At 42.4% G+C, this 19,891-nt stretch overlaps 1 protein-coding gene across 5 annotated transcripts in view; it reads left to right on the forward strand.

Annotated features, from left to right (window-relative positions):
- The first annotated feature begins 6,206 nt into the window (after positions 1-6,206).
- Positions 6,207-19,891, forward strand: part of RCL1 (RNA terminal phosphate cyclase like 1) — a 35,634-nt gene continuing 21,949 nt past the window's right edge. For 2 of the 5 annotated variants that reach the window (XR_007159021.2, XM_048050737.2), the window contains exons 1-6: positions 6,213-6,487; positions 9,248-9,319; positions 10,113-10,288; positions 15,771-15,845; positions 17,155-17,279; positions 19,667-19,792. Coding sequence is in view for 4 of the 5 variants with exons in the window: in XM_048050737.2 (XP_047906694.1) it covers positions 6,340-6,487; positions 9,248-9,319; positions 10,113-10,288; positions 15,771-15,845; positions 17,155-17,279; positions 19,667-19,792 (722 nt within the window). In the remaining variant the exon portion in view is untranslated. Of the gene's footprint in view, positions 6,488-9,247; positions 9,320-10,112; positions 10,289-15,770; positions 15,846-17,154; positions 17,280-19,666; positions 19,793-19,891 lie in introns of all 5 variants that reach the window. The other 3 variants (XM_048050735.2, XM_048050736.2, XM_066988016.1) reach the window with 3 other exon arrangements.

A 19,891-nucleotide genomic window follows, 5' to 3' on the forward strand; every position in this document is an offset into this window, starting at 1 on the left:
ATATTCTTTATCATTAATTTGCTTGACAGCCTGCAAATTGAGTAGCCACTGTATCACTTACCTAAAAGCTTCCCACATACACAGAGTGAGGAAGCCACTATCTTATCTAGCCATTCAGGCAAGAGATAAACCATAGATTTCCTTAACAATTCACTCCCTATACCTCAGGCAAAATAAAGCAATGATTTCCAAACAGGAAACTCTTCAGCTTTTAAAATGTCTTCAAAATAATTGTTGACAAAATACAGGAAGAACACAAAGGACTTTGGGGCTAAATTTTTTCAGGGTTAACATTTCAACTACATTTCAACTACATTTCAACTGTAGCCAGTGAAAACAGAAAGCAAATGTGCTTAATGAGATCAGGTGCCCTAGTCAAATAGGTCATGAGAAAAGTGGTTGCTCTGTCCTATGCCAAATTTGGTACTCACCTGATCAGCTGATGAGTTTATCTTGTGAAAAAAAAAAAAAAATCAAATTTTTCTTGAAAGAATGCGAAAAATAAGAATCAGAACAAACAAAAGAGAAAGATGGGAGCAGCAAGCTGGGTAAAGGATAGGTACATTGTCTTCAGCATCAGTATTTGTCTATCTAGATGCTTTAACTGTATCCTCAGCAAAAGACAAGGCAAGAGGAAGTGAGAACAGGAGAAACAGACTGGTAGGAGTTACCTTTAGCACACGGCTTCAGTATGAAAAGATCAGCCTGAATACTAGGTTAACTTGTTTGTACTCTTTCTCCACTTCAGAGTAGGTCAGTTTCATGACTGAGTTTTTAAAGTGGTTCAAGAAATAGCTGTGATGGGAAGATGGGGAGGATGTGGCACCAGGGCCTCCTTTATCTAGCAACACCATCCAACACTTCATGTTGTGAAACACAGTCTGAAGTTATGTCTACACAGGAAAATCACAAAGCACACTGAACTTCACAGAAGGTACATGGAGGCAGGCATAAAGTATTTATTTCAATTGCTTTAATCCCAGTTCTTCAGGTGTTGTTCCACAAACATTTTATACCACTAAATCCCACCCTGCTTCCTAACCACATCAGTGCATCTCTACTCCCCTTCTGCAGCCACCAGGTCATGGAAAGCTTGTCCAAGAACCTGATTCCAATGAAAACTAACTCACCAAAACAAAGGGCAGTCTTCATCCACCACAGCTCCCTGAACTGTGCTGCTGATACAGCAAACATAAGGAAGGGTATGTGGCAGCCATTCTCAAATCAGCTGAAGAACATTATTCTATGACAACTATAACACATGTTAAAGACTTGGTTAAGTAAGTATCCCAGATACCAGGAGTAACTTGTACATAGTAAACCCTGCCTAAATATACTATAGCTGCACCAAACATTATTGTTTAGACACAGGTATCCAAGTAGCTCAAAAAGTGGCAAAGGCTTTCTCCGCTGAGAAGTGTGTGATGGGCACTAGTACCTGTACTTGTACAGTGGGTAACCAAACTGTAGGACAGGCATTCTGGATACACAGCATTACATTTTTCATGTGTAATAGAGCTTCACATGTAGGTTAGCAGTGGTGTGTTCACCTGTGCAGATTTACAGTCCATTTCTAATACTTCTAGATGGCCTGGGCTATCAAATATCTGGATATTGGTAATCACCACCCAAATCAAACGGCAGAATGTGCTGCCAAAGTCGGTAGTGCTGACAAGGCTGTGTTCCTTTCTGTTGAGCAATCCTGCTGTGGAGCCCAGAAGGCTGTCTACACAACTGAAGCTCTCTCTTTACAGGCTAGGGCTGTTTCCCTGGCTGGCTGGACCTCCAGTTCTCACCATCATATCAGTTTCGGCTCCCTAAACTCAGACTGCAATAACAACTTTCTTGGCAGAGAAAGTCAGAGCCAGTGATAACTCACAGCACTTTGTATCCAACATCATTCTTGAGGTTTGTTGTAAAAGTGATACAGAAGTACAGTGTTAAGACAAACTCAGATACTTGTAGAGAGAGGAAAACTTTACCGCATTTCAAAGTGCTTTACATCTTTTCAAATATAGTTTTTCAGAACAACAGTTCTCTGCTTTAATGCCTTGATTTGAATTAGACTGCTCCGTGATTCAGGGGCTTTAAGAAAAAAAAGCTACAGTTACAGGAGGAATTCTAGCTGGTATGACATATTCACCCTAGAAGTATAACACAGTCAGTAAAAACAAGTCTGAATGAGATGCTTCTGAAGGCTTACCTATTAACTTGCAAAATACACACATAGACAGACCCCAAGTCCTTTAAATAACACCTTATTATTTCAATCTGTAACAACTCACAGAATATAAGGAATAATTAGTGACCGTCAACTACATGAAAAGCATACCTCTGACTCCTATGCTCTTGAAACTGGGAGTTTAGTAAGAGTGGTATTTTTCCAAGAACTTTCAAAACTATACAATTTAGTCCTTTTAGAAGGAATATTTTCATAAGCTTATTATAGGGCTGAAGAAAATCAAGACAATTTAGTACTTCAGGCTGGGAATTACAAAGATCCTCCAGGATCATCCACTTACATTTTGGGGAAATTTGCTTACACTTTACACTTAAATCTCAGGTAAATGACTTAATCTTGAGCATATCCAAGTTCAAGACAAACCATGGCCCATTCTTCTTTCTAAGAGTAAGTGTTTTCATAAATCATGAATCTTCTGCTGACTGAGATTTTCTTCCTTTTTACTTCCCCAGAGTTTACTATTGTAAGTACCTGAGGCCACATTACTCAGGTGTTCCTCTAAAGACCAAACAGCAATGGTCACTATATACGTGCAGATGCACATAACCATAGTTTATACAATTTGCACCAGTATACAACTATTTTTGTACAAAGAATCTCAAAAACTGTAGTTACAGTATTCCTCTCTTACAATGCGACAATTTTAAACATTTTGACAAAAATTCCTACATACAGCTCTCCCCAAATTCTCAAATGTTTATTTAATATGCTTTACAGCTAGCATAATTTACTACTTATTTCACAAAACAGCTATCCAGACAGTTGAACAACTGATTTAAACTTTTGATGTCACACCAATCAAATTAAAATGAACTGAACTTAAAGAAGAGTACCTACAGGGTATAATATATACTGCCTTATATTCTTGCCTTTCAAATCTACACCAAGATTAAAGTACTGTGTTAGGTGCTTGTTTTCTGAACTGTCAACCCTCTCACTGTTAACCTCTCTTAACAGAGTTTGTTTGATATAATGACGGGCTTTTCCTTTCTGTTACAACTCCTTTCAAAGAAGCTGTAATTTGTTTTTGGAAGGTGATAGCTATCAAAAAGAATAAACAGTTTCTGTACAACAATCCAAGTTACAGTCATTCTTCACTCCTTATAGAGACAATTCATGAGGAGCGGGAGAAGATATCGTAGATAGTGAAATAATCAGCACTTTAAGGCACATCAAGGAAGAAAAAATGTCTGAGAAGCATGATTATTATAGAAAAATAGGCCATCATCTATATAGTACAGATTTACTTGAAACAGATTTCATCTTTATAAATAATAATATTTGATTGTAAACTCCTCAGATCTCTTGACCTGGATAGCAATATTTTGGAATGGAGGATTAAAAATAAATAAATCAAAATGATGTTAAAGTGCTGATACAAAAACTCCACTTTGAGCTTACAGAAAGAGGAGAACTTTTATTACTACAAGCAATTGACTTTTTCCGATAGCCTCTTCAAAATGACAAATGCATCTTGCGTTTCTCTTTATTTGTTTTTAACTAGCACTCCAGCTTTGAACAACGTGCTTTAGCCAGAGGTTTTAAGACTGTCAGAATGACTGTATTTTCAACATAGGAAGACTGGAGAACCCCTCCTGTGAGGAAACGATGAGAGAGCTGGGACTCTTTAGCTCAGAGAAGAGAAGGGGGGATCAGGGCTCAGGGAGGCTCAGGGGGATCTCATCAATTTCTTCAATTACGTGAAGCGAGGGTGCAAAGAGGACAGAGTCAGGCTCTTCTCAGTGGTGTGCAGTGTCGGGACAAGAGGCAGTGGCCACAAACCAGAATTCAAGAGGCTCCATCTGAACATCACAAAACACTTTACAGTGTGGGTGATGGAGCACTGGCACAGGTTGCCCAGAGAGGTTGTGGAGTCTCTGTCCTTGGAGACCTTCAAAAGCCATCTGGACACAGTCCTGGGCAATCGGCTCTAGGTGTCCCTGCTTGAGCAGGGGGCTTGGACCAGATAACCTCCAGAGGTCTCTTCCAACATCAATCATTCTGTGACTCTGTGAAAGCACAAAAAAAATAAATGAAGATGTATAAAAAACATTTGCAGGCTTAAAAGTAGAAAAAGGCATATATCTGAATGTTAAAATATAGAAGACATCAATTTAAAATTATCGCATCATGTTCATTCAGGAACAAGTCTATGATTTGGGATGCATGCTTACTGCAAGATTCAGTAATAATCCAAGTTTAACCATATAAAATTGTTCATTTCACAACTGAAATTCTGCAGACAAGTAACTGCAATGCTATTTCCATACTGTTCTGTGTTAACCCTGGTAAAGCAGCTAGACACCACACATTTACTTACTTCCTCCCTGCCCAGTGCGATGGAGAAAAGAACTGGAAAGGTAAAAGTGAGAAAAACTGCAAATTGAGATAAAGACAGTTTGATAGATAAAGCAAAAGCTGTGCATGCAAGCAAAGGAAAATAAGAAACTCATTTACTGCTTCCCATCAGCAGATGTTCATCCGTGTTCTAGGGAAGTAGGTCTTCATTACATGTAATGGTAACTTGGGAAGAGAAACACCACAACTCCAAACGCCCCTTCTTTCTCCTCCCAATTTTTATTGCTGAGCACGATGTCATATGGTATGAAACAACCCTTTGGTTATTTGGGGTCAGCTGTCCTGGCTGTCCCCTCCCAACCCCTTGCAGACACCCAGCCTCCTTGCTGGTGGGGGAGCAGTAGCAAGAGAGAAGACCTTGACTTTGTGCAAGGACTGCACGCAAGAAAATCAGAAGCAGAATTGCTTCCTAGGGCCTGCATTTCTCACTTCAGATGTTGAGGACGATTGTTGGGATCCTACATGCACAGACAGGTGTTAATTGCTCTCAGCATCTTCACCAGTAGTCTCTGCCTACAGGCCTGGGAGCTCCAGTTAAGCTCAAGTCTGAGCTTTAGATCCTTGCCTAAAGTACATTGTAGATTTAACTACCTCCAGTCCCATATCCTAGCAGGACGCCAGTCGTGTCCTATCTCCTCAGAGTTATGGTGCAGCTTTATCTCTAGCCCATCTTCTTTGCAACTGGATCTGCTAGATGGATCCTACATCTGACAGGTTATGCTGGGACTGTCAATGGACCCAGTGCCCTGTGCTGCCCACCGTGCTCAAATGCTGCACCATGGTGCCCTGTTCAGTGAGGGCACGGTGCAGGCTGGGCACCCATGGCTCCTGGTTCATCCCCGCTTGCAGAGCAGCTCGGATCCCGCTGCTCACTGGCAACAATCTGACCTCATCCACAGCAATACATAGATTGCATTTACTCAGGAGCGAGATCAGACACGAGTTCATGCAGGGGAGGGAGACACAGAACGTATCTTCGGAAAATACTGTCTTTTGGGTCCTTTCCAGCTTGGGATATTCTGTCAGATCACTCTTGCTCTTTTTCGCTTTTTGCTTAACACAAGGAGCTTTCTTCCCCGTACACATAAACATAGCCCAGCAATTAACTCTGTCACCCTCGCTGTAACGCATGCTTCTCTTAAAACACAGATTTCTAAAACACTCACTACAGCTAAGTAAAGCTTTACTCAGATTCCTGTTTTACGACAGCCGGTCTCTACCACTGTATTTAAGGGAATGGCACGACCAGAAGATTGGAAATCAGACCCTGCTTTTTGATTAGTTTTCCTTAGGAGAGACAGTGATAAATTACCGGGGGGGGAATAAATAAATAAGTAAGTAAGTAAGTCTGCAAGAACGTATTCCCAGCAACTAATCCTCCTTCATCTAGGGAGAGGACCCCGGTACCCCGCGTTTCATCGGGGTTTGGCGGCTCGTCCGCCGGTGCGCAGGACCTGAGGCGCCCCACAGGGGGCAGAGCCGAACCCCAGTTAAGGAACGCGGGGGCCGAGCTCCAGCGAACCAAGCCACGGCCGGGGCGGAACGAGGCCCCCCCAGCCCCCGCCCCGCCCCGACGGCTGCCCCCTCACGGCCCCCGCCCAGCGGCCGCCGCCGCCCCGCCCCTCGCCCTTTGACTCCCCGCTGTCCCCGCGCTTCCTGTTCCCAACCACGTGGGCGCGCCGGGATCCGCGGCACCAGCACCGGCACCGGCACCGGCAGCGGCACCGGCGGGGCGCGGCATGGCGGGCGGCGGCGGCTCCTCCTCGCAGTGCCTCAGCTACGCGGGCTGCAACTTCCTGCGGCAGCGCCTGGTGCTCGCCACGCTCAGCGGGCGGCCGCTGAAGATCCGCAAGATCCGCGCCCGGGAGGAGGACCCCGGGCTCCGCGGTGAGCCCCGGGGCAGGGCGGGGGGGGGGTCCTGGCTTTCCCCGTCCCGCCGCCGGAGCGCACGGAGGCCGAAAGCAGGCGGCCGCGGCGTGCCCGGGACCCGTCGGGGGGTGCCGGAGGTGGCGACGTGGCTGCGGTGGCCGCAGGGAGCTGGGCTTCAGGGGGCTCGTGCCCGAGGGCGGCAGGCGGCGGGGAAAGGGAAGGGAAGGGAGGTGAAGGGAAAGGAAGGGGAGGGAAGGAGAATGGGAAAGGAAGGGAAGGCGCTTGGCTCCGACCACGTGGATCCCTCCGAGGGAAGCCTTGCACGGGGAGCTGCGCTTCGTCCTCTGTCCCTCGGCATCCCCGTCACCCCTACGCTGAATGCGCCCGGGCGGTGTGACGGGTACCGAGGCGTGTACGGGTGTAAAAAGCTGCCTTTGAGCGTGGGCTTTGGTCGCTGGTTTGTGTGTTGGTGTGCGCGTGTTGGTGTGCGCGTGTTGGTGTGCGCGTGTTGGTGTGCGCGTGTTGGTGTGCGCGTGTTGGTGTGCGCGTGTTGGTGTGCGCGTGTTGGTGTGCGCGTGTTGGTGTGCGCGTGTTGGTGTGCGCGTGTTGGTGTGCGCGTGTTGGTGTGCGCGTGTTGGTGTGCGCGTGTTGGTGTGCGCGTGTTGGTGTGCGCGTGTTGGTGTGCGCGTGTTGGTGTGCGCGTGTTGGTGTGCGCGTGTTGGTGTGCGCGTGTTGGTGTGCGCGTGTGTGTTGGCGTGCGCGCGGACCCGTGTCTATGGGTTGATGGTGCCAGCCAGATGCGGGGTGCAGCACTTGCAGTGAGCGGGACAGTCACCAGCAGGTCATACCCGTTGAAAGCTCGCAGTGGTGGCAGAAGCAGGAGGGCTGGCTGTCGCCACTCAGTTCAATTTTAGGTAAAGTGCGAGGTTCAGAATGGGTGAGAGCATTGATGCAGCTCTGCCTTCTGAGGATGCTTCACAGTATCACAGATTTCTAGGTTGGAAGAGACCTCAAGATCATCGAGTCCAACCTCCGACCTAACACTAAGTACTCCACTAAACCATATCACTAAGCTCTACATCTAAACGTCTTTTAAAGACCTCCAGGGATGGCGACTCCACCACCTCCCTGGGCAGCCCGTTCCAATGCTTAATAACCCTTTCGGTAAAGAAGTACTTCCTAACATCCAACCTAAAACTCCCCTGTCGCAACTTTCGCCCATTCCCCCTCGTCCTGTCACCAGGCACGTGGGAGAACAGACCAACCCCCACCTCTCTACAGCCTCCCTTAAGGTAACTGTAGAGAGCGATAAGGTCGGTTCACAGCTAAAGATCCTCCTCTGAAGCTGTCAGAATATTCGTATGCACTTGACTTAACATATACTAAGAGCCAAAGTATTTATTACTACCACAAAAAGTTTGGTGATGAATTTTGTGATTTTTGCTAAATTTATAGGAGGTCCTTTTTCAAGCATGGACTAAAATGTAAGCTATGACCATAACAGAAAAAGAGCAACAAACGCTGATTTATGTTGGTACTTCAACGTGCAGTTCTCTCAGCTTTTCATGACCAGAGCATTTGCAGTGAAAACTTCTCTATGAGTTTGCATTCCAAGAGTGAAATGTGTTCGCAAGGATGCACTTTTGTGCTGGGAGAGGTCCCACTGCTGTCGTACAAACTATGAGTTTAGAAATTATCATGACAGAGAGCAGAACCAGCATTGTGTGACTAGTGCATCAACAGTATTATGCAAATATTAACAAACTGTAATGTCTGCAAATAGCTCTTTTGTTTAAATATTCGTTGCATCCTAAAAGCTTACATGGGAAGAAAAGTCAGAGTATTGTCTAAGAAGTGAGATAGAACTTCCTTAGCAATAAAACTACAACTTACTGACCATTATGCAGGTGTATTTGGTCTTAAAACTAACTGATTTTTGAACTCTGCATAAAATTTGTTGTCTTTTGTGCCAAGTCTATACCAACCTGGGATCCCTAAGAATGAGACTATTGCCGCTTTTTTAATATATGTGCTTGTTCTTTCCCACATCTGTGAGCAGGATTCCACACAAACAGGAGAAACTGAGTAATTAGCTGAGTAAGCTGCTGTAGGGCGCATGTTAAGCCAAAGCGATGTGATGGGGAGACTTGTGTTTCTCTAGTCTTACTTATGTTGTTGATAATTTTGGAAATGAAAAACTCTGAGATCTGCAGATAGCCAGCGGTGACTGTGTTTGTGGAACAGCTGTGTGGCTGTAGCACTTCACAACTGAACAACAGCTTCGTTAAGACTTTGCAGAGGGTAATGGGAAGCTGTGATTAGCTTGTGGTACTTAACTACACAGGGTCCTGCTGGCTAGGATTTTTGCATATATGCAAAAGTGACTTTTGTATTGAGCAAAATGTAAATTGTCAAAGGCTTTATCCTGGACTTGAATGATCCTTTAGACCACTATGATCAAATATACCAACTTTCATCACTTGCTCTCCCTTTGCTGTGTGCAGGGGAGAGCTATGTGGATAATCCAGCAGTTATCTCCAAGTGCATCTGAGTTGATTTGAGACATCTGTAAGCATTAAGAGTCAAATGAATGCCTTTGTTCTCATGTGAACTGCCTTTTCTCATGTGGTGAAATTAAACTACAAGTTGAAGAGTAAGAGTAGCCTTACGGCCTTCAAGGGAGAGTCATCAACACACATTTTTCCTGTGACCTTTTTTACTGTTTTCAGGAGTAAATTTTAAGTAACTTTAAAATTCTTTCTTTGTTCTACTCCTCAGACTTTGAAGCAAGTTTTATTCGCCTCATTGACAAAGTGACCAATGGCTCTAGGATTGAGATAAACCAAACAGGTGAGAGCTTTTTCTCTTCTTACTCTGTTCCAGTCTTCCAGACTGTATCACTTGCTTCATTGAATTAAAAGCTACAGCTTGACAGGTAAGTGTTTAGATAGCATTGACTGAGTAGATTAGTAATAACCAAGGAGAGAAGCTTTATACTAATAGATTGCACACAAGAAGATCAGTGCTCCACCACAGTGCAGTGCAATAAGGAAACTGTATTGCTCAAGTTGAAGACTGATGTTTGTTTGGTATGTGGGATCTCCTAGTGGTGGAAGGTCTCTCTGAACCAGAGTGGGTTTTTGTACAAGGCAAAGTTTGTACTTGCCCAGACATGCTCAGAGGGGAGTTGGTTTGAGTGAGAAGCATCCCATGTAGAAATCTCAGCTGGTTCTTGTCCTCTCTGTGTTACAGGGGATTTTAAGGCTTGTTGGTCAGTAAAGCAGATGGCATACCACTAGATATGCTGAGACAGCAATGTCTCAAGTCTGTTGAAGATTTAGTTTCTGTGGAGGATGCTAGTTGCTTGTTTCAGCATTCTGGCAATTGTTGAGAGGTTCTTGATATGGGGGGAGGAAGGGAAAGTAGGAGAAACGATGTGCAAGATAAATGGGCAGTCATCTGCCTCGACCCATTTATTAAACGTAGACACAGAAGCGGTGGTGGTGGAAGTGCTGCCCATTTTGTATAAATTCTGCTGTTCCCAGTGTGCTGGTTCACATTGTTGCAAAGTGTCTTTTTGCTGCAGTAATGGCTAGTGTGCTGCCAGCACTCTAATTTGATTCCCCCTTGGCCTCCTCCCCAGGTACTACCTTATATTATCAGCCTGGTCTTCTGTATGGGGGCTCATTAGAACATGACTGCAGCCCCAGTCGCAGTATTGGCTACTACCTGGAAAGTTTGCTCTGCTTGGCACCTTTCATGAAACATCCACTGAAGATTGTCTTGAGGGGAGTAACAAATGATCAAGTAGATCCTTCGGTAAGTAATAAAATCTAAGTACCAGAGATTTTTTTTCTTCTAAACAAAGTTCAGGAAGAAATCTCTGAAATATACTGTGTTTCTGTCATCTTTCATATCAAGAAGTATTTGGTATTACTGCATCTGTCAGCAAGCTTTCTGAATCAAACATTACTGAACTGTTCCCTTTGATCTTTCTAAATTGCATTTGGTAATCTACCTTTGGAGTTTTGCTTTTCTACTGCTTCTGTTATCTCATTTGGAAACTGTAAGTGTGATGTGAGGACCTTCCACTGGTTTACTTCTCCAGTTCTCTTAGAAGTTAGATGCGTTGTTTCTCCCACCCCACTCACGCGTTTACTGTAAGAAGAAGAAGAAATTATCTATGAAATTTGAGTGTGACAGAAGGAATCTTCCTCTCCTGATAGATGCTGGATATAGCTGTAATTATGCCGCTGTGGAGCCTTCTTTCTGTTAAAAGTCACATGGCAGTAACAAATGAAAGTAGCGAAAATACTGCATGTAATTGTCTTGATTCTTCAGAAAGAAGCTAAATGGCATAGATCAAATAACTATGGGGTGTTTGCTTTGATTTGTTACTGATGGTTTACAGTCCTTTGTTTAAATAGTCTTGTTACAAGAATTATCTATGGGGATCATGGGATTAAAACACTGAGGTAATGGTTATGGGTTATGTTGGTTGTTTTTTTTCGTAATGGCTTTTAGAGAACAGCACTCCTTTTTTTTTTTTTTTACCTTTCAAATGCCAACTAGAGCCTATTTTCCTCTGAGTAGATGAGGGGAACACTGTAATCAGAAAACTTAACAGTATTTGTAATCATTTTAAACTGTTTAAATATAATTGCAGATATTTCACAAGCCTCTGAGTCCTGCTATTATTTAGGGCTTTTCAACTGCATTTATCTTGTCACTTTAAAAACTGTGTTCTCTCACCTGTGGCTCTGTGAAACACCCACGAGCCAAAGGATAATTGAAGTGCTGTTTAAAAAATAAATCAAAAACAAAATAAAAAGGGAAGCATGCTCTCTAATCTTTTAGTCACCATTATTAAAAATGTCATAGAAATAGTAGGCAATAAGAATCAAAGTTGTCTTTTTTGGCTGACTGCATCTTTTTCACCACAAGGGAGACTTTTTTTTATTGAAGAATTTAGAGAGGAAGACTAGTCCAACCTGAATGTTGTTTTCAAGTCAGTTTGGACACTTACCTAAGCAGCTGAATCTTGATTTTGGAATTTAACTCTTGTCTGGGGACTGGCTGGGCCTCGGTCAGCAGGTAGTGAGCAATTGCATTGTGCATCACTTGTTTCATGTATTCCTTTGTTGTTGTCGTCGTTTTTCCTTTATTTCCTCTTCCTCTTCTGTCCTATTAAATGGCTTTACTTCTTTTTCTGATTACTCCCTTGCCTCCCTCAGGGGGAGAGACACCAAAAGGCTATGTGGTACTTAGCTGCCTATTGGGTTAAACAACGTTGATCAACAACTTTGAGGAGTTTTACAAGATACTTTGTACAGCACATGCCTCTGCAAGTTGCTGAAACTAAAAGCACAATTTCAAGTGCTGTCTTAAATGATTTTTGTGCTCAGGAAACTCGGTTTTAAATTGATTTGTCTTCTCATTGTTCAGTAAGCAGAAGATGCTTAGCAGCTGGGTGAAAATTTATTATTTATGCATGCCCCAAAAGGGATGCTCAGATTTGTCTATCCATCTACACACTTTCTGACTGTCCAAAGGGAAGAAGGAAAAGAAAACCACAGTAAATACTTGTGGGTCGTTTAAAATATTCAAGGAGTTTTGCCTGGTGCTCTTCATGTAAAAACCTCTCAATCTCAAGTTAGTAGCTACAATAAGCAAGTATCTGCTTATATTTATTGCAAGTTGTTGTTTGGTTTTTTTTGTTGTTGTTGTTTTGTTTTGCTTTTCTCCAAGTTTAGCTTAGTTTCTAAGAGGAATATCATGTTCTTAAACATGTATCTTTATTTTGGAGCTAGGTGAAGTCTGCAGGAAATATCCTTCCATGAGTGAAAGCATCCCTAAGTTAAGTAGCAGGAACACAGAGGGAGCCGTAGAAGTGGGACTTCTCCCTCATGGTAGCAGTGAGCAAGTAGGTTGACCCAGTGGGCATTCTGAAATCTGTCAGCACTGAGCTTGCAGCTTTTACATCTGTGAAGACAGCCTCGCATATATGTTGGATACAATTGCTGTGCTGTGAGTTTGAGCTTGCTCTTTGCCGGACACCCTCTGGTTGGGAGGACAGACAGAGGGATCACAGTAGATCTCCTGCTGCAGGGAGTAGAAGTGGACCAGGCAAGAGAGGGTGTTTCTAAAGGATGGCTAGTGGAAAGAAAGCCTTCAGCTGAGTTCAGTGAGGCATGGGTCAGGCAGAGTTCCTGGGGTATAAATCGACTATGTGTTTGTTTATATATACTAATAGCCCACCAGTGGGTTGCAATGAAAAGCTCTTTCACAGCTGGCACCATTAGGGATAACTCTGCAAGCAGTAATTGGAGGGATAGCATGGCCTCTGAAATGCAGGGGAATGTGCACTTTAGCCAGTTTGGACCATAGTGATGATACTGTGTGTGTGTGTTGCATCCTAAATGAGAGGAAAATGAAATAATGCTTTGCTTGCATTTGTCAGGAAGAGATCTCCATGTGGCTTCAGAACACTAGCCTAACCATTGACTGGAAGCCTATGTTTGCATCATGCACTGTGTATTTCTACACAACCGCTGGTGGGACCTAACCCTGAATAGCTTATGGGACCAGTCATGCATGGGACTAGCATGCAGAGGTGTTATAGTTTTGGGTTTCTCTTTACAAAGACATACCCTCCCATACCCCCCCCAGCGTCTGTTAAGTGCCTTTTTGAAGGGAATGGAGGTGCCGTGCAACTCATCACTGTCTTAGTTTCTTTTCCTTCTCTATGTGTTGTGTTTTATTCGGACAGATAATATAATGCTGTGATAACCTAGTTTTAGAATAACTGTTCTTAATGTTCAGGCTTGCAAGTGCTGAAGCGTTTTATAGCTGTGCCTTGGGACTTTCAGTTGAAATGATTTTCATGATGGTATGAGACTAGCATATGAAGTTTTGGCTTGGGAGCAATAAATTTCAGTGTTAATCAAAATTCAGCAGTTGTCTGTAATTCCAGGGGGAAAAAAGTTTTTCCAACAGACTTGAGTGTTCTCTTTTTTTTTTTTAATTTGCTAAACTCCGGTGCACGCACACAGTCTAGGTCCCTATAACCAAACATAGTGCTGTATGGTAGGGATAAATTCTGTTCTGTGCAGTGTTAATGGCTATGTAGACCAGCTAATGGCTACCTAGGAAAGGGACAAGCACGTGCTGTTGGGTCTCTTTTCTGTTGTTTTCTTTTTTTCTTTGTGTTTGGTTGTGTTTTTTTCAGCTTTGCACTAGTTAAGGGATTCTGCAAACCATTTGATTCTTTTACTGTTTTGAGGACTTCTTCTTTTAATCATTGACTTCCTTAAAGGTAAAAGGGTTGTATTTACACCAACTAGTTTGTGAACAAGCAATGGGACTTGAAACTTGCAGCTTTCTGGCATTTGTGGTGAGGTATGCCCTCAGTTGTTTGAAGCCTTTGTTATGGTAAACTTGATGATGTGTTGTCTGCTCTGAATATGGAATAACTTCCCTCCAAGGTGAACTGAAAGATGGTTTTATGGTTGAGTGATAGGCATGAGCCTAGAAAATAAGAGTTTTCAGTCTCAGTTCTGCTGCTGTCTTCATTTCCGGTGAAGTACTTAACCTCTTCTGCATAAACTTGGACTCATCATCTGTTGATCAGAACAACCTTTTCCACTGCCAGTTACCTTCTCTGCTTAGGCTGCAAATTTGGAACAGTCTCTTACTGTGTATCTGTCTGGTACCCAATAAGTATCATGCCTGGAACTTGTCTGAGGATTGAAAACTACAGCAAGTCTTGAAAATCTTGGAAACAGACAAACCAGACTCGAAATTGATCCAGCTTCCTAATGTTGCCATAACAGGCTTTCTCCAGAGGTAGGCTTCAGTCCCTAGAATCACAAAAGTGGATATGGAGGAGGGGAAGGGATTTCATATCCTACACGGTGAAGCTCTTATTTTTTCACTGTTACGTGTTGTTTCAGAAGAAAAAGGGATAAATATTGTGTAACCTTAGGCGAGCCAGACAAGCACATTGAAATTTCATCACTTCTGACAGTGGTATTCCTGTGTGTCCATGTGTGTGCATATGCGTGTTAGTGAAGAGTTTTGTTCCAAAAGTCAAGTATGTGTGATTAATGAATAATACCAAGAGGCTGGATTAAGGTAGTAAGGGGCTGTAACTTGTATTTCTTATATAAATAAATTTCTGACTGTTTTTTAATGAAGACATTAAAATGTTGATACTTTCTACCATTAAAAGCAACGCCAAATCCCTGTCTGCGAGAAAGAAAATATGCTGGATAGAAGAACTTGAAAAATGAGAACTGTAGCATACACTTGTAGCAAGTCAGCACTAACAGGTTGTTTATAGCCTTGTAGATGAGGTATATGCTAGTACTTTGTCAATGGCTTGTACTGTCTGCAAAGCAGAGAGAATGAAATTCAAGGATTGTGGATTCTGGTTGAAAGCATGGAAAGGAGGGTGCTTTTTTCTGACTACTCAAAGTGCTGTCTACCGTGTGCCTGTTTTCTTCTCCACCTGAATTCTAGTTCCTCTTCGGTCATGTTGTACTGGTCCCATCTCTCCCAAGCTGTTTGTCTTGTGTAATTCCTTCTGCTGTTGCACTGCTAAATCATTTTTGTCACCTTCAGCAATGCTGCTAAAGTTTCAGCAGAAGAAAGAAGATGACAAAGGACAGTTGTTGTCTTAGTTAACAAACAGAAGTATCAGTGGCAAGGAAAACCCTGCTGAGACCCAGATTTGGTGAGCACCTGGCTCAAAGGGAGTATGTGGATGATTTGTCACCCACTTCAGATTCTCCTTTGTCAACTGGAATTACCTAGAAGCTTCTGTTTCCCAGAAGCAGATGGAGAGAAGCTCTTGACAAAAGGATGAAGTCCCTCCCGGCAAACGAAGGGCTTCCTCCAAAATATGAAGGTTCTTGCTCTCATCACAGATTTAGCTATAGGATTTTTTTAGCAATGTCATAAGAATATCATTTTTTTGGGTAACTGTTCATCAACAACTGGTAACTGCTCAGAGAAACAAATGAGCAGTTTTAGCCAAAACCTAATAAAAATCAGACTGAGGAAGAAATCCAGAATAGGAAATTCCATCTCCATAGTTTGCTGTGGCAAATTTTGTGAGTAGTGAGATCTCGTGCCAGTTTGAGTAGCTGATATCTGTGCTGCATTCCTGTGTCTGCCCTTAGAATACCTAGGACAGAAAAGCCTCATCCTTGTTAGGAACCTCATAATTCAATGATTTTTAAATTACTGACTTAAGTAACTTCCAATAGAGAGTCTGCTTTTTAAATTTTATATTTTGTAGGTTGATAACCTTAAGGCCACAGCTCTACCCCTACTGAAAAAATTTGGAATTGATGGTGAAGGTCTGGAAATCAAGGTAAGAAAATATTTCTCTTTGCCAGCACAGGTTGAAATGATGCTTTGAACAGCTTCATGGGACTGTACGCTTTTGGGCAGCGTAACCATATGCAGAGAAGGGCAGTGCTTGCTGCTCTTTCTCTAGCAGATATCTAGTCACATCACACGTTAAATTGCCTCTCCTTCTTGGTAAGTGTTAAATAGCATGGTAGCCACAGTGAGTACTGGTCTGTAGTAGAAGACATGTAAAGGCTATGGGTAGAGAACATATCAAATATGAGTGATCTTCTTTGTTTCCTAGAGATTTTTGCAAATTAAGAAGCCTTTTTGCTTTCCTGTTCCTCATCAGTTAATGTAATGTATTGTTCATTCCACCTGTTTTTGTCCCATGCTTAGAGCTAGTGAGAAATAATCGAGTCTTTTTTTACCAGCAGAGGAGCTGGATCCATATTTGGTTGATTAATGTTTGCTTCCAGTTTAGGAAATAACAGTAAATAAACTTTTCTATAAAGAGTACACATTTCACAGGCTCGATAAATCTGAGTGAGGAATAGGTTTTTAGGTTCAAGAGGAAATTATAGTCTTTCAAAATTAAGAACGCTCATTTAAAATGTATGAAGGCCCTGCTTGTGCTAACAGTCTTTACATGCTCCACCATGTCCTCCCAGTTCCTCCGCTAACCCTGCCAGTGGCCCAGAACCCCACTGTAGTGTTGCTGCAACCATCAGGCCCTGCACCAGCGAAGCTACAGCACTGCTGGTCTCCAGATCCCCACAGCCCTCTCCATCCTGTCCCTGTGGGTGTTCCCAATGACCAGGGCCAGGGCTGACCCCTGGCTAGGGTGGTAGGACCAGCCTGGGATGGCCAGGCCTTTTTGTGGGAGTGAGTTCATTTTGGTCTCACCTAAGCATGTCAAGCATCAGAGAAATGACGCTTTCTTCAGTCTTCAGCAGTGAGGTACAAATTCGCAATTAGAGACAAGTAGTACGCCAGTGTTGTCTCCCTAGTAAAGGCTGGGGGAGGTTGTTTGATTCTTAGTTTTTGATGGTGTTTTCTAGTGTTTGTTTTTCCACCACTGAGAAGCCATGCCTACTATACTTGAAATGAGAGAGGTGAGGAGTGAAAAAATAAATCTTTTATTGCTTATATGTTTGGTGGAAAAAAAAACCTTTCTGCTTTTAGGATGTCTTTTTTCTCACCTGCGCTCACATAGTGCTGGTAATGATAACAATTTATTTTATGTGAAATAAAAGCTATAATTTTTGAGCATGTATATACATTATTTGTGTTCTTTACTAACCTCTTTTCTCCTCCATTACTGTTTTTAGATCAACCGGAGAGGAATGCCTCCCAAAGGGGGTGGAGAGATACTGTTTGCTTGCCCAGTGAGAAAGGTCTTGCAGCCTATTCAGTTCACAGACCCAGGCAAAATCAAGCGCATCAGAGGAACTGCGTATCCTTCTCTTACCTTGTTTTTAAAAAATTGCTTTTAAAGAAAAAAGTCTCCCAGCTTAGAAGTCCCAGAAGCATACCTGTGTCACTGAGTACACATGCAGACAACACACAGTGACTTTCCACAGAACGAAAACAAAATCGGATTCCACCAGCATGTCTCAAAAGCACTGTGTTCACAACACTGTTCAAAAAGCAATAGTGAACAAGTAAATAAATCTAAAACTGAACAGCACCTTTCACAACCTTTTCAATAGCAAAAAAAAATAGTTAAAATACCTTCCATGATATACAAAACAGCACTAAAATAGATGTGTTTTGTCTATAAATCCAGGAGTAACAAATGTAGTTTTGTTATATGTCAGATACTTGGCATCTTGGCAGTTAACGAGTCTAGCAGAATGTTGGATGGGAATTTAAATTTGAGTTCAGTTTACACCTCACTGCACGCATGTGAACTAAGCTTTCGGTTGTCTTACCAAAACCAGTTTGTTAGCTCTTTGTCTGCAGAAGTATCATTGGAGATAGAAGTGGGGAGGGATTTACTCCCTCACAAAGAAAAGGGCAGAAAACATAGTCAATGTCTTTTTCTCTTTTGCTTATTGCTTCTGTACGATATGTCATGAACCTGCTGTCACCATAGGAAGAAGGTAAAAATCCCTCACAGCAAGGTATACTAAATGTTGTAATTCAGGAGCTCCAGCTCTCTTGAGAGTTATCCAACTTGTAGTTTGATTTGCAATTATAAGAATCTCAAATGTGGTCTGACTTTGATCACTCAAAAGGAAAGCAGGAATGGGGGCAGGTTTCCTGCCAGAGGCACAGACTTGCAGCCTATTCCTCCTTTTACAGTATGCCGTCGTAATTGTATGCAAGAATGGGACACTTTGACCTCTCTCTTTAACTGCAGCATTTGGATGAGTGCAGTGTTGCCAAGTGAGAGCAGTTTTACTGTGTGCATGGGCTGTTGAAAAAGAAAGGGGGCAGGTCAGTGTGCTTGTTGGTTTTCATGGTCTTCAATGAAGAAAGTAAATTTTTTTTGCCCTGTTTATATCTGTACTAAGTAGTTCTATGTTTCTGTGTGATGGAGGGAGGAATGGTAGTGGCATTAGTGATATTTTTATAACTTCACTTAAATATACAGTGCGGTCCTGGGTGACGTTTACTGGAGTTGATTGATGTATGTGAACTACAGGTTTTCGAACTCCCACTTTCCTTTGACTTCTCCTGGATTTTTTCTCAGGGATAGAGGCTTGCTTTTGGTAAGCCAGGTGAGGGGCCCACTTATTTCAGTTTGGACTTGAAGTGGTCCTTCAAGCCAGTAGAAAACAAAACATTTAGACACAAGCGTTTTGGTCTTTTATATATGCATTTTTGTCCCTTCAAGATGCAGCTGAACAATTCTGCTCCCTTACAGCTGGGGAGCGTGTGTTGCAGCAGCTTTTTATACTCACCCAAAATGATGAGTGCAGCAACTGAAGAACGATCAGTTCTCTGATTATTATTTACTGATTTTGCCCTTAAGAACTTAACACTTCTGGTCTGCCTCCTCCACAAGAGCATACAATAGAAACTTGCATAAAAGGAGGTTTTCTTCAGCCAGCTGGTAGGTTTGAGAGATGATTTCTGTGTTGCCGTGTGCATGTAGGTATAGGTGTCTGGTTAAATGCAGAGCATGAGTCTGTACTAGATGGGATGGAATTGGGAGTAGAAATGTGTCTTACATGTTTGAAAATCTATTGGGAATATCACTGAAATAGCATGTGAGTAAAAGGGCACAAAGCATGTGCAGAAAGGTGGTAGTCTCTTCTTCCCCAGAACATTTATCTCTGAATGCTGAGTGACTAGATAACCAGTAAATTTAATACTTTCAGAGCACTGCAAAACAGTTGGAGAGAGCAAAGTTTTTTCCTTTAGCTTTTTTTTAATTTTGTCTTTGGTAAAAACATAATTTCAACTGTCCAATTTCTCCCCAGTGGAAATGAAAAGAAAAGATTTCTTGCTGCTAATTCAGAGAAACTTCACCCATCAATATCATTTCATAAGATATAAACAGCGTGCAGGACTTCCGGCATCATAAGAAACTACAGGATGAATAAATAGCTATTTAAAATTATTGAAGGGCATCTTTAAGACAAATTTTTTCCTAGTCATACATAATAGGTTCTTGTGTGCATTTCACCTAAGATATATCAATGAAAAGACTATAGAAAGCACTAAGCATATGTTCTTTAAATACCGGCTGTGCTAGGAAAGTGGAGTAGCTTTCATGGATGAATGCATAGGACAAAAACATGTTTTCTGAAATAATGCGTTGTGACCTCCTGACCACTTTTGTCTCTCTGATTTTTTTTTTCATGATCACAATTCCTTAGCTCAGAAATGTAGATACTCTGTCAGAGTGTCACCACAGATGGCAAACAGAATGGTGGAATCTGCAAGGGGCATCCTGAATAAATTCCTCCCAGACATTTATATCTACACAGATCATATGAAGGGGGTCAGCTCTGGAAAGTGAGTATCCAATTATTCGCAGGCAACAGAAATTCAGTTTGGCATTTGTTTGTCTGCTAGTATGCTCTAATCTGTAATTTTTCTGAGCTTTAGACCATG

This window comes from Anser cygnoides, chromosome Z, assembly GCF_040182565.1.
Source record: "Anser cygnoides isolate HZ-2024a breed goose chromosome Z, Taihu_goose_T2T_genome, whole genome shotgun sequence".
NCBI lineage: Eukaryota > Metazoa > Chordata > Aves > Anseriformes > Anatidae > Anser > Anser cygnoides.